At 37.9% G+C, this 25,751-nt stretch overlaps 1 protein-coding gene and 1 pseudogene across 1 annotated transcript; both read left to right on the top strand.

Moving 5' to 3' along the window:
- Nucleotides 1-393: 393 nt before the first annotated feature.
- Nucleotides 394-11,391, top strand: LOC121783602 (annotated as a pseudogene).
- A 10,951-nt stretch (nt 11,392-22,342) lies between these two features.
- LOC121784270 (protein FAR1-RELATED SEQUENCE 5-like) lies at nt 22,343-25,265 on the top strand. The gene is made up of 3 exons (XM_042182433.1): nt 22,343-22,424; nt 23,274-24,006; nt 24,437-25,265. The coding sequence occupies exons 1-3, from the start codon at nt 22,343-22,345 to the stop codon at nt 25,263-25,265; spliced, it is 1,644 nt and encodes a 547-aa protein (XP_042038367.1).
- The last annotated feature ends 486 nt before the right edge of the window (nt 25,266-25,751 follow it).

Raw genomic sequence — 25,751 nt, 5'->3', positions numbered from 1 at the left:
TAAAAGTGTGTAATTAAATTAACGCAACCACTTTCCCTCGAACTATATTTATTTCGAACCTTAGGGAAAAATATTCGTACATCGAATGATTCCGAGAATTAACTAAATAATTCCCTAAAATTAATTTAATTATTACTCAAAGATGAATTAGTTATTGGCCCAAAGATTTAATTAAGAGCCCAAGACTTAATTATTTTCTCCACCTTATATCTTCAATTACAAAATAAAGCCCAACCATTAAATGGAGCCCATCTTTAATAATTCATCCAATTCTAATTAATGAGGCCCAATTTCATTTAAAACAAGAGCTCCATACTTTAAATAAATGTCAAAGGCCCAAATTATTTTAAACCCAAGGCCCAAGTTCCATTAAAAAAAAACCCACCATAGAACTCCATCTCCTTCACGCCTCACACTCCTTTCTCCCTTCCTCTCTACTTGACCGAAATTGAAGAAGTTTTTCCTCCGATTTCCATCGGCTTTCTCAGATTCCGCCAGCCACCACCGTCTTATTCACGACGGCAACCTCGCCGTCTCCTCGCTCCGAGTCGCCGTTCGCGATTCGCCGCTGTCCGTCAGTCGCGCTGCTCGTCGCCGGAGTCCGCCGCTGCTGTCACGAGGGTCCTGCTGCCTCGCCGTCCAGCCTTCGCCAGCCACTGCGGTCGTCGCTCCCGACGTTCAGTCGTCGCACCTCCAACTCCGCCAGAGCCGTCGGTCAGTCTTTACCACTCCTTTGCCCGATTTACCCCGAAACAGATACCGCGCAACCCCAAACAACTCCGAACAGCCCCAAAACGACCCGAACGAAAACCGTGCAGCCCCGATTAACTCCGAAAGATAAGTTCTCATTCAAAAAGTGTTTCCTTTCGTTTTTAGTTTTCGATTCGCAGCAGGGGGCGTTCCAAATCGTAACGTTCGTATTGGTTTTGATTGCTTGGTTGCTATTGATTAGTTCTTTGTTTGGGAGATTGATGCTGAGCATGTGATAAAAGGTGCAGAATGCAATAATTTACGTTCAGAATTTGGGTAGGAGATTACCTCTTTGAATTGAATTTGGGTTGTGAAGTTCACAAGGCTGAAAGGCAGGTTCTTGCAGCTGGAGAATTTTGGTTACTGCCGATAGCAACAATTTGATGTTAGATTTTGAAGTAGGAGAAAATTTAGATACAAACGATAGACGTAGCTTACCTTGGATAGAAGTTGAAGAAAAATTGGTTGCAGAGATTGCAGAGAACGATTGGTGAGGGGAGATATAACTGCTTAGAGATTTAATATAGGGGAAATGGGGGGTTGAGAATATGGGAGAGATTTGTGGGATAGTAGGGAACGGTTTCAACATGGGTTGAGGGATTAAATTCGAATTTTTCTTTTTTTTTTATTATTTATTTTTGAATTAATTTGCATTTATTTGGTATTTATCTGTAGATTACGGAGGAGGAAGATATCTGCAGGATCTTTATTTAGTAATGGAATTAATATCAAGGAGAATCTTTAATTAAATTAGTTTAATTCCCGGTCCATTGTATTTTATTTTAAATTGTGCAGTCCATAATTTATTTATCACGGACTGGACCTTTATATTATTTGTCCAATTATTCTATCCAGTACGCAAATTGAGTTCAATAAATATATTCCTCACGGAAGGGAATTAATTAAATTCGCGCAGTCATTTATTTCACAATTCTCTAGTCCAACAACAATTAATCCACCAATAATTAATTCACGGACTTCGCAAAAATAATATCATTAAAAACAAGTAATTTAGGGTTCACAAATTAGGGTTAAAAAAGTGGGGCGTTACAGTTTTACAGTTAAATCGTTAATTTCAAAATATTTATAGAAGTCGGATCTCATTTTCGATTAGCCAATCGGAACGATGGCTGGGCGCTCGCCGACGATGATTGTGACGAATACCCCGGCGAAAGATCTCGCTTACACCAATTTCGCCTACTGCTCCCCCGCTGATCTCCGGAATTTCATTGTACCTGGATCGGGGAATGCCTACGCTTTGATCGGCGACGTGCTTGTGCTTTCTGTTGCATATCCTTTTATATTGAGCTAGCATTTCTTTGAACTTCGAACTGTTGAGTTGACGGTGGATGGTTGTTTTCATTTTCCGTCTTTATTTGAACACGTTATAGAATTTGGTGTTGCTCCGTGGTTATGCAGAGTTGTATACCGTCCAATTGTGCTGTAGGTGTTGTCATTAAACTATTTTTTTTTACAAATTTGTGTTTCGATGTTTCATATTTTGGCTAAGTTATAAAAATTTGTGGCTTGTGATTTGGACAAAGTGGTAATTGGTTATATGGAGTATTTGCTAATTGTTTTAGTCTGAGAACCTCTTCTTCCTAATCAGATTCTGAACACTTGTTTATTGATTTGTTGTTTTGTTGCTTCAACATTGAGTTGCATTTGTCGTTTGGAGGTTCACATGAGTAACTGGTCTGTGCTGATAGTGCGTATCCTCTTTTTTTTTTTTTTTTTAATTTCTTGAATAGTGTTATCTTTATACAGCCATTAAGATATTACTTAGCTGGTTGCACACTAGAAATTTTTGGTATGATATTAACTGGTGTAATTCCACCATTTGGGTATTTTAATTCCCAATGGTTGAGTGTCATTATTATTTGGAAGCTCTAGTGGTATATGATTCATATGTATGTTTAACTCTTTCATTGATATTGATGCTGTAGCTGCTATTCTTATAGTTTTGCTTCAGATTATCTACTTCCTATTAAAACACTTAAATCTTGTCCCACATCAACTTGGTGATGATCCTAGCTCATCTATATAAGTATGGATAACCCTCCCCCTTATAAGGCCTTTTAAGTGGTGAGTGACCCATTTCTAATACTTCCATTGGTAGTTTGTGTGCATGGCATGGGAACTAATTTGTGAATTAATATGAGATTGTGGATATTCTCATAATATAATTGTGTAGCCTTAACTTCAATATACTGGACATGATGGCATTCCTTCTGGACATATTGGTTTAAATGCCATTCAACGTCGCCATGCAAAAGTCTCCACTGGGGATACAGTGTCGGTTAGCCGGTAATGGATATTGGTTCTTTAGTCACTGTAATTATTATTTAATCAACTTTTATTCTGATAGTTAAATCTGGACATTTTAGATTCATTCCTCCTGAAGATTTCAGCATTACAATGCTGAGACTTGAGTTAGAGTTTGTGAAGAAGGGCGCAAGAGATGAACATGTATATTACCTTTTACAAGCTGCCCTTTATTTATCATTTTATTCTCTAGGTTTTGCCTACTTCTCCACGTCACTCAATCTATGAGATTTTTTCATCATATTTATTTGATTATAATGTGGTTGTACACTAGTACTTCCATACAGTGATATGTTTATATTCTCTATCAATTTCACATTGCTTTGGTGCATCTGATCAATGACATTGTTTTACCATTTTACACGTAGGTGGATGCTGTTCTTTTATCCAAGCAGATCCGCAAGAGATTCATGAACCAGGTAAGAGCTATATTTCTTGCCCCATATATAATATACATGTGTAGTAGCTGCAATATGTTCTTAATGAGTATATATCTGCTAGTGCATCTATACTTTTGGAGCTTGCTGTGTGAGAAAGTGGTGTCTCTAAATTTCTGTACTTGTTAGTTGTTGCTGAACTTGCAGTTTGCACTCTTCCTGTTTCTCATTTCAAATTATATTTCTTTTGATGTTTCCTCACTGGAAACAGTACCTCAATTTCAGTCAGTGTTATGTCACCTTTGATTAATCAACATTTGTTTTCGTCCCTTGGATCTTCAAGTCTTTAGAGTTACATCCCTTAGTAATGTAAAATGTGATGCAGGGTACAACTCTTTCATATTAGAAATAAGTTATTAAATCGGTGTGATAAAAGAATTGAGAACTATGATTTTCTAGCTAGCTTTCAATGTCTCAGGATTTCTATTCATCAATTGGCTTCAGTAATCTGCAAGTCAAGGATTTGTTTACCTCCATTTAGAAAAATGTAAATATAGTAGAAGAAATGTCTACACATGCTATCCCTACCCCCTACCTCCTCTTTAAAATCCCAGAAAAGATAAAGACACTAAAATTAAACACAAAATATGCTAGAACTGCTAAAGTTATTATTTTACAGAAAGTAGCTATTTTGGCTACAGTATTTCCCTGGAACTTATATTTCATTGTTGTCAAAATACAATCCTCTCAAGTCTCAACTGACTTCTCTATTAATATCAGTTACACAATCATGTAAGCATACAAATTTGAAATCAATAATTTTATAAATGAAGAGAGAAATGGACATTCAGAAATTATATATTTTAAAAGATCCATCCTTATATGGTTGTTTACACCATCTACAATACTGTGAAAATAGTTTTTCTCTATGTAGGTTATGACAGCGGGCCAAAGGGTAACATTTGAGTATCATGGTAATGGATATATCTTCACTGTCAACCAAGCCACTATTGATGGCCACGAGAAATCTCATGATATGGAGAGGGGGTTGATATCACCTGACACATACATTTTATATGAAGCATCAAGTTCAAGTGGAATAAAGGTTTCCTTTTGACCTTTTGGACTTTGCTATTGCCTTTGTCTGATATCACCTATTTAAATTTCAATACAGCTAATGATGAATTGCTGAGGTAATGCAGATTGTCAACCAGAGTGAAACTGCTAACAGCAACATCTTCAGGCACAAGGGTTTTCCCTGCGCATGTGACTTCAAAGTAATGCTCATATTCTTGATTCTTGTGAAGTTGTACATATATTTTATTACAAGTGTATTCATGATTGAGAGAAAAGGCTCAACTTGTGGTTTTTGTCAACTTTATTTTGCGGCTTGTAATTTTGATGCCCTTCTTAGACTTGGCATCAAGCATGTCAAAGGAATGCTGCTTTATGGACCTCCTGGTACTGGGAAGACTTTAATGGCTCGGCAGATTGGAAAAATGTTGAATGGAAAGGAACCCAAGGTATAAGCAATTAAGCACAGGCTATGTTTTATGTTCACATGCTCTGCTGGTTTTGGTTCTTGTTGATTGTTCTTGTAGGATGGGACTCCTTTTGTTCTATGCAAATATCTAATTTATTCTGTCAGACTTTATTGCAATTAGTAAGACACAGGAACCAGAATGCATTTTGTAATTTTCTGTTTGCATCACCCATACTTTCTTTTGGACCAGATAACCTAAGGTACTGGCATGAGTTACTATAAGGAGAAGTAGAAATATATGTGAGGTCAAAGGTCTCAAGTTTAAGTCAAGTCCACTGTGGTGTGGTCTTTTAAATCTTGCAATTACAAAAAGATAACAAAAAGCCAAATGTCTGTTTCATAAAACTTAGAAACCTATGCTTCAAGCATCTTTCCATTATTCTTCTTGAATCAATGATTACGCTTAAGTGTGAATTCCATTTTTTGATAACCATCTTAATGTTTTCTAGTCTATGTTTATTAATTGCTCCCCATCTGTATTTGTCTTTGATTCTGTTCTAGAAGGATACCTTGCATTGTCTATGAGGGCATGGGGCTACCTTGGTAGTTGGTATAACTGTAAATCCTAATATGTACCGTGCCCCCTTATGTAATGTTTTGCTCACCTTTTGAAACTGGTTAAATCTGGAATTTTAGATTGTGAATGGACCTGAAGTGTTGAGCAAATTCGTTGGTGAAACTGAGAAGAATGTCAGAGATCTATTTGCTGATGCAGAGCAAGATCAAAGAACCAAAGGTTAGTGACTCTTTTACGGCAACAGTCTATAAATTCTTTGTTATTGGCTCATTTATCTCTTCATTTTTCAGGTGATCAAAGTGAGTTGCATATAATCATCTTTGATGAGATTGATGCGATTTGTAAGGTAGAGGATGAAAAGAAGTCATATTTGTACTTATTGTGTCTTCCCTATTTGTATACTGATTATCTAGGTGGCCATATGAGTGGTCTGACTTCTGTAAACTGACCGACGCCCAAATTTTGAATATGATTCGGAACATCCACTCTTGATTTGAACACATGTGTCACATCAATTGGTTTTTTAGTGGTGCTTAACATTCCTCACTTCCAATATGTGACATAATAAAATTTTTAGCTGCTAACTAGATGTTTCATTGTCGGTGCTTTCTCTCATTTCAACTCTTTTGGTTTGAATTTGTCAGTCTAGAGGTTCAACTAGAGATGGGACTGGTGTGCACGACAGCATTGTGAACCAACTCCTAACAAAGGTACTTATGGTTTTAGTTCAAGTTGATAAGTCATTTCAGTATTAGTTGCTGCTAATATCTTTGTTTGACTAACTCTCACTTACTGTTTTAGATAGATGGTGTCGAATCTCTGAATAATGTCTTGCTCATTGGAATGACAAACAGGAAGGATTTGCTTGATGAAGCTCTTATGAGGTAAATAAATGTGGATTCTCTTATTCATTTGTGTGGGACGGTGATAGTCTTAATCCTCTATGACAAAAAGGAGTGATCCAGTGCAAATAAACAGCATTGTCCTAGTTTGGCTCATTATTTTCAGGCCAGGGCGTTTGGAAGTTCAAGTGGAAATAAGCCTTCCGGATGAAAACGGCCGGTTACAGATTCTTCAAATTCATACAAGCAAAATGAAAGAAAGTTCTTTTATTGCTCCGGATGTGAACTTGGAAGAGCTTGGTATGTGATTGGCTTGCAACACTTTTTACTGACTTTTTTCCTATTTCATGATTCCTTCAGCCTGATATTCGGTAAGATATGAAAGTAAAATTACTATTTCTGATAGTCAAGTAGATTGGAAAAAAAGATCTTTAAGATCTGAAAAGGACTCTTTAAAATAATGAGTCGAAATACCATTACGAGTGTACGCATGGACATTTAATTATGGCACGTTGCTTATATTCATTTTCTATGATAAGTTGAATACTGGAGTATATTTTATGATAATATGCATGCACTTTTGATAACTAAAGGATAACCAAGCTCTTTTTCCCCATGAAATCTTATGTTTTTTTCATTAAAATGATTAATAAAAAGGGAGCATTTTGAAATTCTGTACCGAAGGTTGCTTGTCTTACTTTATGTTGAATGAGATAGCGCTTATACTTATTATGCTCATTGTTTGAGAACTACGGCCGTAGGACTTAGGGATTAGCCATATGTTCATTCATCTTAATACTCCCTCCGTCCCATGTTACTCACACTTTTCATTTTAGGTCATAAATTTGGGATTGATTTTTTTAGTGTAATTAAATTAGTATTTTAAGCGTAATGAGAGATCACTTAATAAGGGAACACTTAATTAACATTAATATATTGATTAAATACCCTAATTCTTACCTAAAATAGAAATAGTGTAAGTAGTTTGGGAAGAGCCGAAATAGACTAGTGTGAGTAACATGGGACAGAGGGGGTATTAGTTAAGAAGTTAGTCTTGACTTCTTTTTGCATTCCCATGTATTGCAAATGACCATGTGCACTTTATTCAGTTGTAGATAGATTTAATGGAAAATTTTGTAGAGTTGTCAAGTTTGTTTCTCTTCTTCAATTTACACATCAATACCTTAGTCACTTTACAGTATTGTTTCTGTAACTGTTCTCTATTCATTTACATGATTTTTGTTCACAACTAGTCCATTTATGGTTTGTCATGTATCACTATCAATGGTCATTGTGTGGATTCACTAGTGTATAATGATAAAATAAGGTTTGACTGTTCATACTTTAAGTGTGAGATGAATGTTAAACTAACAGATTTAATCCAAAGCTAATGCAGTAAAGCATGGGATCTCAATCGATCCATGTCCATGATTGTATATGGCTGTCTAAATTATTGTTGGAGTTGTTAAGAACATAAAAATGTTCTTTGTTGATGCAGCCGCTCGGACAAAGAATTACAGTGGAGCAGAGCTAGAAGGTGTAGTAAAAAGTGCAGTCTCATATGCTTTGAATAGGCAACTAAATATGGAGGATCTTACGAAACCTGTCGATGAAGAAAATATAAAAGTAACCATGGAAGATTTTCTGAATGCTGTTCAAGAAGTGGTTCCAGCATTTGGAGCTTCAACAGATGACCTTGAACGTTGCAGGTATAGCCAGATACCTAGAAAAAGAAGTTGTTTCATGGTTTAATTTACTGTGATAGAATTCCAAGGAGTTCAAATTTCTTGTAACATGGAATCTCATTGTGGAATGTGTGACATTTCTCCATCTGACTGCTGATCATGGTTTCTCACAGACTAAATGGCATTGTGGAATGTGGGACAAGACATGAACACATATACCGAAGAACCATGCTTTTAGCTGAACAAGTTAAAGTTAGTGAAGGAAGTCCCCTTGTTACTTGCCTTCTTGAGGGCCCAAGTGGAAGGTAAATTTCTGGTTCCCTTGATTTGTGAATTGTGAGTACTTTGTAAATTCTCTTTTCTTTTGTGCAGCGGTAAGACTGCAATGGCAGCAACAGTGGGCATTGAAAGCAATTTCCCTTATGTGAAGATTGTAAGTACTTTTACTTTGTGTTATATTATCTAGTTATCAAATAGTAAATTATTAATCTTCTTAATTCGCCTCCTTTACCTGGCCTGTTGATAGATATCTGCTGAAACAATGATTGGACTCAGCGAGCCTACAAAATGTGCTCAAATTGTTAAGGTTTCTTTCAGTGCCCTTCTCTAGACACTGCCTTTCAATAATTCAATATAATATGCTAGCTATATATGCAAAGAAAATAGCTCCCTTGAGCTCACTCACCAGTATGTCATTTTGTATACCTCATGAGCATGTGCAGCCCTAGTGCTTTAATGGTATTACTCATGCATTTGGTTGACGAGTATTTTACGTATGCTTTTCCTTGTAGGTATTTGAAGATGCTTATAGATCGCCATTAAGCATAATTATCCTTGATGACATCGAAAGGTAAAGTTAGAAAATAGATGAATGATATTGGATCACTCGGCAGTTAGCACTCATTCATCCATTTACGTTTATCGATTTTTGTAGGTTACTGGAGTATGTTGCAATTGGCCCTCGCTTTTCAAATTTAATCTCTCAAACATTGTTGGTGCTTCTGAAGCGGCTTCCTCCAAAGGTACATTTTTTTTGTCCAACTGTTGTTTATGACATTGCAGAACAATTGCCGCTTGCCATATTGCTCATATTTTCTTAATTTCCTTAAGTCAGTGTCCAACTACTTTGTTAATGGAGAATATAGGCTATGGCTCTTATGATGCCTTGTATCAATGTATATTTAGATGATACTGTATTATACTCCCTTTCAATAGGCCACGACCTAAAATGGAATTCAATACATAACAAAAATCCCAAATATAACTCATTAATTATAAACACTTAATTTCTCTCTCACCTGATTTATTAATTCTCTCTCCTACTTTTGGACAAATACACAATTAAAATTATCTTCTCTCTCCTATTTTATTATAAACTACTCATTTCTTAACATCCATGCTTGGAGCTTGAGGCCTATTCTAATGGGATGGAGGGGAGTATGATGTTTCATTCCCATGGCGTTCTGCATTTATGATCTAATGTGATATCAGAGGAAGTCTAAGTAATCTCTCTTTTGAAAATTCTAATAACTCTATAATAAATCATTATTGTTGCCAGTATTGTTATTTCCTGAAATTTGCACCATATTTTATTGAACCAGACACTGATTTCTGGTGGCATGACTGAACTAGAGTTTGGTTTCTCTTGTTGATTTACATTTTATGGTTTTATATTGATACTTGAAGCTCTTGAAAGCATGGTTGTCACCATGAACTTTAATATCACAATAAGAAAATAGCAAATGATGTATTGTTGTGTTATTCCTATCTATTTTTTATAATTACTGATTAAGGATTAAATTACAAAAGTGGTTCTAGATCTATTAGATTCACATTCAGAAATAAACCAGATGATAGTAATGCAGTGAATGCATGTATATCAATAATAGATCAAAATGCCACCATGAGTTTGACTTTAGAAAAGAAAAATGTACTCCCTCCGTCCATGATTAAATATCCCATATCTGATCAGCACGAGTTTTAAGAAATTGTTTGACTTTATAAAGTATAGTGGGTAGAAAAAGTTAGTGGAATTGGGGTCTACTTTTATGTATTGGTTTTATAATAAAATGTGAGTGAAATGAGTGGGATGTAGAGTCCACTTACCAAATATAGTAAAAGTGAAATGGGACATTTAATGGCGGACGGACGAAAAAGTAAAAATGAGACATTTAATAGCGGAAGGAAGGAGTAACTTCCATACACCCTCCACGAAAAATAGTCTCATTTGTGGACGGCGTGGGTTTTAATGAGAAATTGGTAAAGTAAGAGAGAGGGGAGAAAAAATAGATAAAGTAGGAGAGGGAAAGAGACTAAGTAGGAAAGATAGGAGAAAAAGTGGGTAAGGTGTATGAGAAAGCTTCCATTTATGAAATGGGACTATTTTTCGCGGACACCCCAAAATGACAAAATGGGGCTATTTTTTTGGACGGATGGAGTATTACTTTTTTAGATAGACTAATTCAGAGATTTATCTTATACTACGCAGGGGAAAAAAGTTCTTGTCATTGGGACAACAAGCGAAGTTAATTTTCTCGAATCTGTTGGTATTCGAGATTCGTTCTCAGTGACCTACAATGTTCCAACGCTGAAGACAGAAGATGCCAAAAAGGTATATTTTCAGATGCTTCCTCTCTTTGGTATGCAAGAGATTTTCCCTGATTTTTACTTTGGAGAGGTGGGGAGACAATGAATACAGGCGTTAACAATATTTCGAATCACCAGCCCTGCTTCTATTTGACAGTTTTTTTAAGCTCCTACATGTTTATTTTGTTTATTTATTGACATACTTGCATCTTCCCTCTCAGGTGTTACAACAGCTTAATGTTTTCTCTAGTGATAATGTTGAGTCTGCTGCAGAAGCATTGAATGATGTAAGTCTAAGTTGGCATACTTTGTAACGAAATGCAATATATGTCTTAGTAGAAAAACCCGGACTGAGGCTTTCCATTTAATTTTTGGTTTGGTGTGATTCCAGATGCCCCTGAAAAAGCTGTACATGGTTGTGGAAATGGCTGCTCAGGGAGAGCATGGTGGAAGTGCAGAAGCTATTTATTCTGGTAAAGAAAAGATCAATATTTCACACTTCTTTGAGTGCCTTCAGGATATGGTGAGGTATTAGTATGAGTTGTTTCTCCTGTATGTTTCTTTCATCTATTTGTTCGTTTGATATTGACATTTATGTATGTCCTCACCTCATCCTATTATTTAGAGGGTGTTTTGAAGAATCCTATCACAGATATAGTCGTGCCGTTGGGAGTATTCAAAGTTTGGTTTTGTTGTTGCTGATTAAAACCAAGTAGATGTACTGTATTACCATTATACTCCAAACTGCAGTCCATTTTTCTCTCTAGTGCACTCTCACTCTCACTCTGGCAGTCAATCTTTCTCAGAACATGATATATTTATTATAGGAATTTAAGGTTCCAAAATCTTAACTTTTCCGAACTTCTTGTTTCATTCGGTGAATACAAGATCTGCCCTCTTTTCTTAAATAAATTCTTTATTTCCATCTATGGGATTTCAACTGAAAATTGGCAGTTTTGAAATCTGTATATAAATATCCAGGATTGAGTTTTCTTATTTTTAAATATAAATTTATAATATACTATGTATATTAGATCACTTTGAATTTTGTAGCTAAGAGTATCCACAATGGTGCGGATGTCCCGGCTGACATCCCCGCGGACATCCCAAAAACACTTCTTGCCACGTTATAAGGACTTCCCACTGCACTGCCAGGTCATAAGGATTTCTCACTGCACAGTGGAGGACATCCCGGATATCCCTAAGGACATCACGACGGACTTCCCACAATAATAAAAATTCACAAATTCACCAAATTAAACAATTTACGGAATTAAACAATTTACGAAATTAAAATTTCGTCACGATTACGGAATAAAATTTTCATTAAATAAAAAAAAGAAAGGTCATTTCAACAAGTGATGCGAATGAATAGAAGTTTTTTTTTTTTTTCTCAAACACCATCATGGCGGGGGGTTAAGGCAGACCCCCAACCTGTCAATATCAAAAAACATCAAAGGAACATACATCAACCAAACCCAAAAGTGACTCGGTCCGCCCGAGAGATACAAATCACAAGAGCTAACAAAGCTACTCTGGTATCCCCACAGACCGGGTACTAACCATCTAACTAACGAGAAAACAAACATAACAAAGCAATACATCAAAATAAAAACAAGGATGATGGCCAAAAGTTGGCAAAATCCCAAGGAAAACAAAAAACCATAAATCAAAACCACGAACCATGTGAAGTTGTCATCCATCTCGATATCTGAATCTGAAGTTCGGATAGCCCAACTGGTCCATCCTCACGAGCGACTTCAAATACCGAGGCGCTGAATCTGCATCAAAGAAGGTGATGGCAGGGGTCTGGACCCCCCTACCTGCCAAAAAATCGGCTGCTCGGTTGCCCTCTCGATAGATGTGAGAGAACATGACCTGCAGCTGTGAGATCAAAGTGCGAATGCGAGCCATGTGGTGTCTCACATCCGCCGCTCCTCCGCGTCCTGAACTGAACACCGCAACCACTGCTGCTGCATCCATCTCGACCCAAACCTACAAGGAGAACTGCATAGCCAGTGTCAACCCGTGAAGAAGAGCTAAAAGCTCCGCCTCAAAGGCCGACCCAGCTACGAGAGGCGTACAAAAGGCCCCCAAGAGAGAACCGTCTGAGCCCCGAACCACTCCCCCACCGTCTGCCTGTCCCGTCGAGGTGATAAAGGCTCCGTCGGTGTTCAGCTTTACCCAAGGATCGTCGGGTGGATGCCAAAGCACTTGCAGGGACCGTAGAACTCGCCGGCGGGGAGGAGCCAAAGGCATGAAGTCAACGGACGGGGTGCAACCGCGCCAATGAAGGGGGACTAGCACACCCGCCGCCACCAACGTCCGCAGGTGCCGAACAACCTGCCAAATAACATGTGAAGAACGAAAAGAAATGCCGCGGTGTTTGCAACTATTCCTCTCCGTCCAGATAAACCAGTATACCAAACAGGGAATAATGAAGCTGATGTGCAAGGCGGTGGCCCTGTGACAGGACCTCCACCAAAAGCCTATTCTAAGTGAAATATCAGTGCATGTGTGAATGTGTGTGCTAAGGTAAGGGAACTAGCCATCGAAGTAATCCCAAACCGATCTCGCCAGAGGACTCGACACAAACAAATGCTGAAACGACTCGACTGAAAAAGAAGAGACACAACACAGACACTTGGATGCGAGAGAGATACCACGGGTCTGAACGTAACACTCAACAGGGATCCTCTGGAGGAGGAGGCGCCAGATGAAGACAGAAATGGTCGGGGTCAGCCCAGCATTCCAAACCATGCGAAGTCCGAAATGTCTAGGGGACTGTGCCGGATGAGCTCCCAAGCTGAAGCCGTCGAGAACTCGCCATCGCCAGTGAGGCTCCATCGCATCACATCCCGCCTGCCCAGCTCAATCGGAACAGCCCTGATAAGATCCAACACATGCAAAGGCACACCATACAAAGCCAAATAATCATGCAGTTTATCAACACGCCAAGTATGATCAAGCCAGAACCTAGAGACCTTAGCGGCAGGAAGATCAGTCCCGAGCAGACAATAGGTCCTAAGGGGGCGAACCCCGACCCACACGTCATCCCAGAAACTAATCCGCCCTTCACCGAGGGACCACCTAATGAGACCATGAACCTGACCCCTAATGTCCGTGAGACGATGCCATATAGGACTATCATGCACAGAGTAAGGAGAAATGAAAGCACAACCCGCATGGTTACAATACTTGCGCATAGTGAACTGCGCCCAAAGTGAATCCTGCGCGAGAAATCTCCACCAGAGTCTGATGCTGAAAGCTTTGACGATCTCGCTGAAACGACGGACGCCGAGGCCTCCCTCATCCAACGGCAAGCAAATCTTCTTCTTCCAGCTAACCCAGTGAATCTTCCTCTGCTCCCCAACCGTGCCACAAAAGAACCGGGCCAAGATCTGCTCCAACGCCCTCATCCAATACTCAAACGGCTTCAGGACCTGGAAGATGTGAAGAGGGATGGTGACAAGGGTGCTCTTGATCAGAGCGAGGCGCCCTCCAAGAGAAAGATGCCTGTGAGACCAGCTGTGAATCCGGTCCACCATCTTCTGTCGGATATCTAAAAGATAGCCGGCCTTCAGCCCCCCCTTATAGATAGGGACACCAAGGTAAGTGAAAGGGAGGAATCCCTGCTGGAATCCACTCGCCTCTGCCACCTCAGCCGCCCAAGCGTCGAACTTCTCAAAGAGGTAGAAATGACTCTTTCCCCTGTTCACCATCTGACCCGACACGGCAGAATAGTGCTCGAGACAATGAACCAGCCTCTCCACGGACTGTCTGTGCGCCCTGACAAAAATGATAACGTCATCGGCATAAGACAAATGGGATATGGCCGGCGTGCGCCTAGCACATCTATACTCCATATCGGGAAGTGTGTCCACAAGCCTATTTAAGCTCCTCGAACGATAATCTGCAGCAAGCACGAACAGCGATGGCGATAATGAGTCTCCCTGGCGAAGTCCCCTCGTAGACTGGAAGAAACCTGCCGGAGCCCCGTTCACAAGCACTGAGAACCAGCATGAAGAGATGCATCGATCGACAATACTCACCCACCCCGGCGGGAATCCCATCCTCTCAAGCACCAGGAGGAGGAAAGGCCACTGCACTCGATCATATGCCTTAGCCATATCTAGCTTGAGGGCCAGATTAGGCGAGTTTGCCTTCTTAATGAGTGACCTGCCGATATCGTGAATCAATTGCTGAGCCAAGAGCACATTATCACTAAGCAAGCGACCCTTTACAAAACCGCTCTGGTTCGGCGCCAAAACCTGAGGAAGCAGCGGCGCCAAACGCGATGTCAAGATCTTGGTGATGATCTTGTTGGTCACGTTGCAAAGGCTAATCGGCCTGTACTCTGCCCAAGTCGCCGGGCTTGCCTTCTTCGGCAAGAGTATGATGGTCGTGGCTGTGAAGCTGCGGGGCATAGGAGCTCCTAAGAAGAAGTCCGCCACTGCTGCCACCACCTCTGCTCCAACGATGTCCCAACAGTGCTGGAAGAAAAGAGATGAGAAGCCATCCGGTCCCGAGGCGCTGTCCCCATTGATGCCAAAGACCGCCTGTCTCACCTCATCAGAGTCGGGGACTGCACAGAGGCCCTCGCGGTCCACGGACTCTGGGAGACCGCGCAAGAGATCAAGGTCCGGCTGCTCCAAGTGCTCAACGTCTGACGTGAGAAGCCATTGGAAGTAGTCAACCGCCGAGTGTCTGATGTCCTCCTCTGACGTGAGAGTCTGTCCTCCTGCCAGAATGGCGTGAATCCGGGACTTCACCCGCTTCTGTCGCACCCACCCATGGAAGAATTTGGAATTCCTTTCGCCTTCTGCCGCCTACCGAATGGCAGCCTTCTGCTTCCAGAAATCCTCCTCCATCCTAGTGCGGAGTACGTAGAGAGCCGTGCAACGGCTAAGCTCACTCCTGTGGGCTCCTGTCGGGTCCCCGTCGTAAGCCTCCTGCGCAGCGGCAACCGCCTCCTCTGCCTCCCTCAGCTTTTCAAAGATGTTCCCAAAGACCTCCCTGTTCCATCCCTTGAGAAAACCCTTAACTCTGCTGAGTTTGAACTGAAGATTAAGCATGCCGAAGAAGCCTGTCTCCGCCGTCCACACTCTGGTAATCTCATCCCTGAAAGTGTGATGCCGAACCCACATGTTCTGAAACCTAAACGAAGGCCTCGGAATCTAAGCGAATGAATAGAAGTTCAACGAGCTGTATTTATAGAATTTTCGAAAAAAAATATAAAATAATCGGGATGTCTGCGCGGACGTCCGTGGGGTCAACGCAATGGCGGACGTCCGCAAGGACGTCGCGACGGACGTCCCGGGAACGCCGTGGAACTCTGGTGTCCGCAACGGACGTCCGTATCCGCATCACCGTTGCGCAATGGCGGACGTCCCGCGTGGAACTCCGGCACGCCGGCCGGACGTCCGCCGGGACGGGCGCCATTGTGGATGCTCTAATATTTAAATGTAATATTTCGAAGATTGAAAATGTGTTTTGCGTTGAAAGCTTAAAAGGAAAATCGTGTTTGCTTTTGAACAACAGAAACATATAGTATATGCAATTTTAGGCATTCTTCAATCAACAAAATCAAACTCAAACTCCGAATTCATTTTCTAGTATATGCCACATCATAAAAGTTCTTTTACCCTAAACTAATAAAATTTAAAAATAATATTATCTATATATTTTAATATTGCACATTAGACCATTCATTATTTTTAATATATAATTTTATACAAAACAAATTATTACTATTACATAATTTCATGTGACAATTAATATATAAAATGCATTTATTTTATTAGAAGCGTTGTTTGCAATCTATTCAACTATTCCGTCCATCACAAAAGAATATACATTTTGGGTTTAGTACGGATTTTAGTGCAAAATTGATAAAGTAAGAGAAAGGTAGAGAGAAAAAATAATTTGAATATTGTTAGTAGAAAATAGGTTTCACCTTATTAGAGGAAAAAAGAATTTACCAAATTAAAAAATTGTGGGACGGACTAAAAATGAAAGAGTGCGTGTTCTTATGGCATAGAGAAAGTATTAGATTTAATAGTCACTTGGTCTACGAAAAATAGTTTAACTTTTTAATTTTGCAATATCCATAAAAAATATTCTTGTTTATAAAAACATAAAGTTTCTCTCATACTTTATCTACTTTTTATCCTCCCTTCCATACTTTATTAACTATTTCTCTTCTCCCTCTTACTTTACCTATTTTTTCACCTTTCTTACTTTATTAATTTCTCATTTAAACACATTACGTCCACAAATGAAACTAATTTTTTGGATGGAGGGAATATAATATTACAATATGCAATTTTTTTATGTCAGTGTCAGGGAGGAGGGTGCAATTTTTTTTAGCGACGTTATATTTTATATTTCAAAGGTACGGAGAATTTTCTTATAATTTTTTTGATGTTATGGGATTTTGCACAATAATTTATTTAAAATTATAAATCTTTATTAATATTACATTCTAGTCATTCAAAAATGTATCAAGAGTTTTCTATTTTGGTCCATTTACCAATATTAATCTATCTATTTTCGAAAAGTTTATTACACTAATAACGGTTGTAATATTTCAGATACAATGCTTCAACACTTGTTTTCTTTATCTCTCATTTATTTTAGCAATTCTTTATTAAAGTTTATGTTGTGTACTACCAAAATCTTTTTTTGAATGGGATTGATAATAAATGTAGGGGACTTAAGCCTCCCTTGTGTGAAACGCTCTCATAAATGCCCATGTTTTCCTTTGAAGGAATGGAGGAAACATCGTTCCTCCCACTGGTCAGTGTTACTCCCTCGTCCTCTACTAATGGTGGTACCAATTTTTTTTTCATCCTCAGTTAATTGATATCCTTCCTTTTTACTTTTGATAATGGATTTCACATTTTATTATAAAATTAACATATAAAAGTAAAAGTTATATTTCACTAATTTTTTCCACCTATTTTCTATTGCATTTCTCCGTACCAAGTTAAACGATGTTAATTAATGGAGGACAGAGGGAGTAGTATTTATAGTTTTTATATTGTTCACTCCTTCTGTCGGATACAAGATGTTCACATTCTTAAATTGCACGAGATTTTGAGTGGAGTAGTTGAATATGATAAAATAGGATGATAAATGTTATTGAATATTTTAATGAGGTGATAAGAGAGATGAATTAATTTCCAAATGTGGAAAGTAAACACCTTGAATGGGACAAACGAAAAATAAAAGTGGACATCTTGAGTGGAATATGGGAAGTATTACTCTTTATATAATGCGCCCACCACCTACCTTTCCTCCCTCTTCCTCCAATGCTTCTACATTATTTGTTCTCGGTCCGGGTTAGAGATGGTTTTAGTTTTTTTTTTATTTAAAATTAAAAATAGAGACGCAAAATGTGTTTAATATTGTTGTATTGTTGGTTCAAATTTTTTATTGCATTCATAGTTTTGTACTCTCCCGTTCACCAATAAACGTCCCATTTTACCATTTTCGTCCGTCAATCAATAAATGTTTTGTTTATTTTTTTTACTATTTTGGTAATGGATCCCACATTCAACAATCTTTATCCTACTCACATTTCATTATAAAACTAATACTCACTTCGTCTCATTCAAGATGTCAACATTCTTGAGTGGCACGAGACATAGGTGGAGTTGTTAGGTGGAGTAAGTAGAGAGAAAAATGTAGTTGAATATTTTAATAAGAAGAGATGGGAGAGAGATTTATTCCCAAATATAGAAAGTGGGCATCTTGACTAGGACAAACTAAAAAGGAAAGGTGCACATCTTAAATGGGACAAAAAGAGTATATAAAAGTGATACGCTCGGATTTTGCAATGTTTTAATGCCATTATTTGGTCCATTTTGAGTGTCAAAATTGCATTACATGTCCATTATTTGCATATTTTATTAATTTTAGTATTTTGACGTATTTTGTGAGAAATGTGCAAAATAGAGCTAAAAATGGCATAAAAAGGTCAAAATCTGGAAGCTGGAGAAGAAGCGCAACCCAGCGGCCCGCTGGACTCATGCCATCGGTTGCTGGAACCTGCCCAGAGAGCTCGGAAGCTTTCCAGTGGCCCGCTGGGCCCCGGTCACGTACAGAAGCCTCTGTTTAAACTCATTTTGCTGGAGATTCTAAAGTCCGATCAGGAAATTTTGCATACTCTCTCCGCCCTAACTAAGTTGAGTCGTATTCCTTTTTGGGATATCCCAACTAAGTTGAGTCATTTTCTTTTTTTACAAAAAACAAAACATCCAATCACCTTTACTTTATTCCATCACCTACTTTACTTTTTTTTATCTTTCCTACTTTATTCATCTCTCCTACTTTTCAACACAATTTATTAATCTCCGTACCCAAAAGTTTTGTATCAATTTAGTTGGGACGGAGAGAGTACCATTCTCTTCGTCTTCGTAAGAGCATCACGATGGTACCTTGAACATCTTAATCAGAGTTCTATGGAGAAAGTTATGGTCATTCTATGAACATCGCGCATTACTGTCAAGTGTTGAATTTAGACGGAAATTCAAGAAATGAAAGAAAATATTACCTTGTGAAGCCAAATCTTTTCCTTAGCCTATGGAGAACGAAATTTACTTTCTCCAAACCCTTTTTCCAGCCTATAAATACCTCATAACCTAATTCATATTATGTACCCATTCATAGCCTCCAAAATTAGGGAGCCCCTAAGGCTCCACCTCCACTCTCCAACCCTAATTCCTCCATCCATCATTCCATCCACCATTCTTGGAGATTGGAGTATATTTTTATGTGAAAATGATATGAATATTTGTCATGCCGTGTTTTGTCTTATTCTATGGAACCTATCTGATGTGGCTTTCGCCATCTATGGATAATCGAATTCGGGTCTGACTAGGGAGTGAGTCCCTACTCAGGCTAGTGTACACCAATGGGGATCGTGAGCCGTCTTTTGGGTCGGCCGGTGTAGTGACTTGGAATATGGCCACATTCCTTGTCATCAATGGATCAGATATGGTTGATAGCAATGGGAAAATGACTGATCAGTCGAATTTTACGATGGAAATTATTTTAGTGTCTCGGGAATTTCTAAAGTTAAAACCCCGAGGTCACTCAATGGTGGCATGATAAATACTTTTTATAAAATGCTTTCGGCATGAGTCCACTGAGTGCATCAAGTACTCAGCCCTGCATTTCTTTTTAAAAATGTGCAGGTTGAGCGTGACGGGTGCGGTGGGTGTTGAGCAAGACCGTTGAAGAAATTTAAGTGTTTAGAATGTGCCATGTCTTCACACGTGGCATATTCCTTCTCTCATATGCTTCCGCTGAGTAGTTGTCCTTCTTTTGAGTTCTTGTATCGCTGAGATAATATTCATTTTTGAGTTGTTGATTGTTGAGATACTCTGATTTTATTCGAGCTATTTCCATTTGTTTCGAGCTATGGTTGAGTTGTGTAGTTTTCCCCTTTCTTCCACGCTTCTTTAACCCTCCCCTAGTCGCGATCAACTGTGTTTTATATTCTTAGAAAATGCGGGCGTGACAAAGTGGTATCCGCTCTAGACCTGAGAGTCTTTTTCTGTCTTAGTCTAGACTTGTTTCGCTAGACTAAAATAATAAATAAAATAAAATAAAAGAAGATAAAATAATAATTGTGTATTGAAGGTTCAACATCCCGCTTCGCCACGCTCAATCAAGAAAGAGGTAATTTATTTTTATGAAAAATTTTTATGAGAAAGTTTTCAGGAAAGGAGATGAGAAGCTATGGTTATGAAAACAAAGTATGATTTACAATGGGATAAAAGAGCTATGGTTATGAAAACAAAGTATGTTTTACAATGGGATAGAGGAGCGATGGTTGTAAAAAATATATATATGTGTGTTTTGCGAGAAGATGAAAATCTATGGTGATAAAAAGATGTATGTCTTGCAATGGGATGGCTTGTCTTTTATGAAAAGATTTGATCAATGGGAAATACTGTGTTTATGAATTGTTCGAAAATTTTTGAGTTTCGAGAAAAATAGTTTAAACTTTTTCGTTTGGAAAATTTGAGCTATGGAAGTGTGATGATATTTATGTTATGAGATACAAAGTATGATGTGTTATTCTATGGAGTATTTTACACGAGGAATGAAAGTTGATGTTAAAGTACGTTTTGAGTCAAAACTTTTACTTTAAAGTTGAAAGTAAGATTGGAAATTTTTGAGGAAAAGGGCGAGAGTTTGAAGAAAGCTTTTGTGTCAAAATTTTATGAATGTAAATGTGAAGTGCGAAAGTGTTTTTCTATGAGATGTGAAAATGTTGTGTGTTTATCTTGTGGTATGAATGACGTTAATTGTGGTAGATGTTGAGATGTGAGATGATGAAGTATGTTGCAAAGATAGAGTGCTTATGTTGTAGGCTAGACTGGGTACGCGCGAACCGTAGTTTTAAGTTGAAATAATCTATCACTTTCCCGAGTTACAAAAACGAACGAGAATTTGAAAGTGTGGGTGCGAGAAATACGCTTGAGATTTGGAAGATAAGATGGAGAGTACTAGGAACCGTTAAATTTTATTCTTGCAAATTTCGGGACGAAATTTTTTTTAAGATGGGTAGATTGTGACGCCCCAACTTTTCCTACTCCTTTTAGTTTGTTTTATTTTGGATGATCATCGAATTTTAGCCAAATATCGTTTTGTTTTATTTTGAGAGTTAATCCAATTTTTTTTAGAAGTCCAAAATATTAATTATTCATTCTAGTCAAGCAGTCAAATTTTGATCAAATATATTTCCCATGATCCCATTACAATACGGTTTCTCCCATATCTCCACCATCTTGGAAAGAGAGATATATTCTCAATTTTGTCAATTCCCATATCCAAACATGTAGCCCATATATATCTCAACTACTCCATATCAGTTTCAAATCTATAATTTTATATGTGAATATATACACCCAAACCGTTCCACAAATTTTTACCTTTCCTCCAAATTCTGAGATAGAAAAAGAGTCGCGCAGCCGTGAGTTTCCAGATTTTGCTCCACAAATTTATTCCTTTAAACTAGAGGAATACTCAAGTCCCACATTTCTTTCTCCATGGCATTTTCATATTCATGTTAGTTCACCCACATGAAATTGATACTGTATTTTGAAATTTTTGAGAGAGTTGCAGTAGAGTGAGAGGAAATATTCGACAGTTTAGAGAAGGAAGTATATAATTTCTTTTCATTCCATCCCCTTTATTAAAATGTGTTGGTTTTATGTAGTGGAATGGCAGTGTAAGTGTGTTGAGGGAGTATGTATATGTTTTTTTTTAAATTTCTTTTATTTAGTTTTGCTTTTTTCTGTTTTCGAGATCAGTGAGGAATTTGGGAATGTACTAGTGTATATATATATAGAGTAGTAATCAATGTATAACTAATTTTAAGTGTACAACTAGAGAACAAATTTCAGCCACACATCTTAATGGAACAAATATTATTTATTTTAATTATAGAAAATATGCTGAGGGTAATTTTGGAAATTGCTTTCTTAATTTAAATCTGCGATCAAAACATGCAAATCTGCGATCAAATTACTCCATAATCTGCGATCTTTTCTTTCCTTCCAAATCTGCGATCCGATTTTTTCCAAATTTCGTTCCAAATCTTATTACTTCATTCAAATCGCGATTGAATTCAATTCGACGCGATTCAATTCGTTATTCAATCCGTTCATCGCGATTCAAATCAATCATCGTGATTCAAATCAATGGATTCAATTATGAGGTCGGACGAAGATTATTTCGATTCGGATTCATCATCTTCGGGCGAGGAAGCTGAGACTTCTAAAGGTAATCATTATTCGTTCAATTCTATAACAATTACTTCACTCTTGTTCAATTCTATAACAATTCCTACTATTTATTAATATACAATATTTTCGTGTATTGTGATTATGAAAACCGTAGTTTTTGTGATTAGATTTATAGTTGTTTCACTGATGTTAAGTGATTATGTTTACATGGTTAGATTTACAGTTGTTTTGCAAATAAGAGTGAAGTGAAATCAGAATAAGAGTGATGTGTTTTGTGAACAAGAGTGATGTGTTTTGTGAACATGAGTGATGTGTTTTGTGAACAAGAGTGATGCCCTCAGAATAAGAGTGATGTGTTTACATCACTCTTATTCTGATTTTACTTCACTCTTGTTCACAAAACACTTCACTCTTGTTCAGAAAACACTTCACACTTGTTCATAAAACACATCACTCTTATTCTGATTTTACTTCACTCTTGTTCACAAAACACATCACTCTTATTCTGATTTTACTTCACTCTTGTTCACAAAACACATCACTCTTATTCTGATTTTACTTCACTCTTGTTCACAAAACACTTCACTCTTGTTCCGAAAACACTTCACTCTTGTTCACAAAACACATCACTCTTATTCTGATTTTACTTCACTCTTGTTCACAAAACACATCACTCTTATTCTGATTTTACTTCACTCTTGTTCACAAAACACTTCACTCTTGTTCACAAAACACATCACTCTTATTCTGAACAAGTGTGATGTGTTTTGTAAACAAGAGTGAAGTAAAATTAGAATAAGAGTGATGTGTATTGTGAACAAGAGTGAAGTCTTTTTCTGAACAAGAGTGCAGTAATCTCATTATTAGAGTGCTGTATTTTTTACAGTGGTTTGCGTACAAAAATGCCCAGATGAATTGAAACCAAAAATTGGACAAAGTTTCATGACCCTTGATCGTGCATTGGACTTCTACAACAATTATGCTCGATATGTTGGATTTGACACCCGTAAAAAGGGATCGAAAAAGGAAAAAGATGTCACTACTTGGATTTACGTGGTGTGTAGCCGAGAAGGTACAAAGCAAAGAAACAGTGAACAATCTGAGGTGAAACGAAAGCGTTCTTCTATTAAGTGCTATTGTAATGCTAAAGTGTCTTGGAAGTATATTATGGGTGTTGGTTATGTTATACAAAGTTTCATTGAAGAACATAATCACGAGATGGTTGAGGAACGCCATAAGCGTTTTATTAATTTGAACCGTAATTTGGATTTAGTCCATCAGAAATTCATCCTCGATTGTGCTAATGCAAATATTGGTCCAACTTTAAGTTTTAGCTTACTTAAAGAAGTGCTTGGTGGATTAGATTATGTAGGGTGTACTGTTTTAGAAGTGCGCAACTATAGACGTGACCTTAGAGCATATGTGGAAGGAGCTGATGCACAAATGTTATTGAATGAGTTGCGAAGGAAGAAGGAGCTGTGTAGTGCATTTACATATGAGTATGAGGTCAACTCAAAGGATAGGATGACACGATTGTTTTGGTGTGATCCTACTGCCAGAAGAAACTACCATTTGTATGGAGATATTGTTTCGTTTGATACGACATACTCAACAAACAGGTATGTGCACACTAATTACTCTTTTGTTAAATTGTGTTCTGAAATCATAACATGAGTGATGTGTTTCTGAAAAAGAGTGAAGTGTTTTGTGAACAAGAGTGAAGTGTTTTCTTAACAAGAGTAATGTGTTTGGTGAAAAAGAGTGATGTATTTTTCTGCATGCTTATATTGATGTGTTTTCTGAAATCATAACAAGAGTGAAGTGTTTTGTGAAAAAGAGTGAAGTATTGTCTGAACAAGAGTGACGTGTTTTGTGAAAAAGAGTGATGTATTTTTCTGCATGCTTATATTGATGTGTTTTCTGAAATCATAACAAGAGTGAAGTGTTTTGTGAAAAAGAGTGAAGTATTGTCTGAACAAGAGTGACGTGTTTTGTGAAAAAGAGTGATGTGTTTTCTGCATGCTTATAGTGAATTGTTTTTCATTTCAGATACTGTATGATATTTGCTCCTTTTACGGGTAAGTTTACCGGCAAGGATAATCATGGTCGCCCTGTGACATTTGCTGCTGGCCTTTTGTCCAAGGAAAATGCCAACTCCTTTTCATGGTTATTTAACCAATTTGTAAAGTGTATGGGTGTGGCTCCCAAACTCATTGTAACTGACCAAGACTTAGGAATGAAAGTTGTTGTTGAGGAGGTCCTTGTCAATACAAGACACCGGTGGTGTATGTGGCACGTTATGAATAAAGTTGCTGACAAATTGCCAAAGAACATGCTTGGTAGTGAACAATTAAAGAAGGAACTGAATGCATGTGTATGGTCAGAGTTGATAGAACCTGATGCATTTGAGGAAACTTGGCATGCTATAATGGAAAGATATGGGCTGACCAATAATGTCTGGTTTTCATCAATGTTTGCATCCAGAAAATTTTGGGTTCCAGCCTTTTTCCGTGATTTTCCGATGAGTTCGTTGATAAAGACAACTTCTATATCTGAATCACAGAATAATTTCTTCAAAAGGTACTCAAAGTCTCGGGCTAACCTTATGCAATTTTATATGAACTATAATCATGCTCTGGAGACTCAAAGAAGTAATAGTGCAAAGCTTAAATACTATGATTCAACAAAAGTACCAATTTTGCGAACAGGATTGGAAATCGAGAAACATGCATCGACGATATATAGTGGTAGTGCTTATACTGAAATTCAAGAAAAGATAGTATATGCATGTTTCTCTTTGTCTTGTGCAACTCTAGGAGTGTCTACCAATACAGATATTGAAGTATATGACATAAAGGACAATGATTCAAACTCATAGACAGTGACTTACTCCATTGGTGATGACACCTATTTGTGTGGATGCAAAAAATTTGAAAGACTTGGTCTATTGTGCAGCCATATATTTTGTGTGTTGAAACATAATTTTGTTAAGTTGATACCCGAGAAGTTGCGTGGAGGAAGATGGATGAAGTCACAGTTTGTGAAGCCAATACATGGAGGTTTTTGTGATGATCAAGAAATACACCTTGCTGTGGTCAAGAAGAAGATTGCATTTAAAAACTTGTATGGATTATTCATTGAAACAGCACAAAGCATTGAAGGGAACATTGATCAAATCAATGCATTCGCTGCAATTATTGAAGAAGGTAGGAAGCAGCTTCTTGGCGAAGATGTTGTTCTGTCTTCCACACAGAAGAGAGCAATGATTGAGAACTTCTATGGCTCACATGTCCCGAACAATATTGAAGTTCATCCTCCTGAGGTTGTTAGTACAAAGGGAAGTGGAAGTAGGAAGAAATCGAAG

Source organism: Salvia splendens, chromosome 21 (genome assembly GCF_004379255.2).
Source record: "Salvia splendens isolate huo1 chromosome 21, SspV2, whole genome shotgun sequence".
Lineage (NCBI taxonomy): Eukaryota > Viridiplantae > Streptophyta > Magnoliopsida > Lamiales > Lamiaceae > Salvia > Salvia splendens.
The sequence above is the reverse complement of the archived record's forward strand: the minus strand, read 5'-3'. Positions and strand labels throughout refer to the sequence as shown.

What these genes read in the sequence shown, in the direction of transcription:
- LOC121784270 (XM_042182433.1), top strand. Translation starts at nt 22,343, where the DNA reads ATGGATTCAATTATGAGGTCGGACGAAGATTATTTCGATTCGGATTCA. An exon ending in GGAAGCTGAGACTTCTAAAG is followed by an intron (nt 22,425 to 23,273) that starts GTAATCATTATT and finishes TATTTTTTACAG; the next exon opens with TGGTTTGCGTACAAAAATGC. An exon ending in ACGACATACTCAACAAACAG is followed by an intron (nt 24,007 to 24,436) that starts GTATGTGCACAC and finishes TTTTCATTTCAG; the next exon opens with ATACTGTATGATATTTGCTC.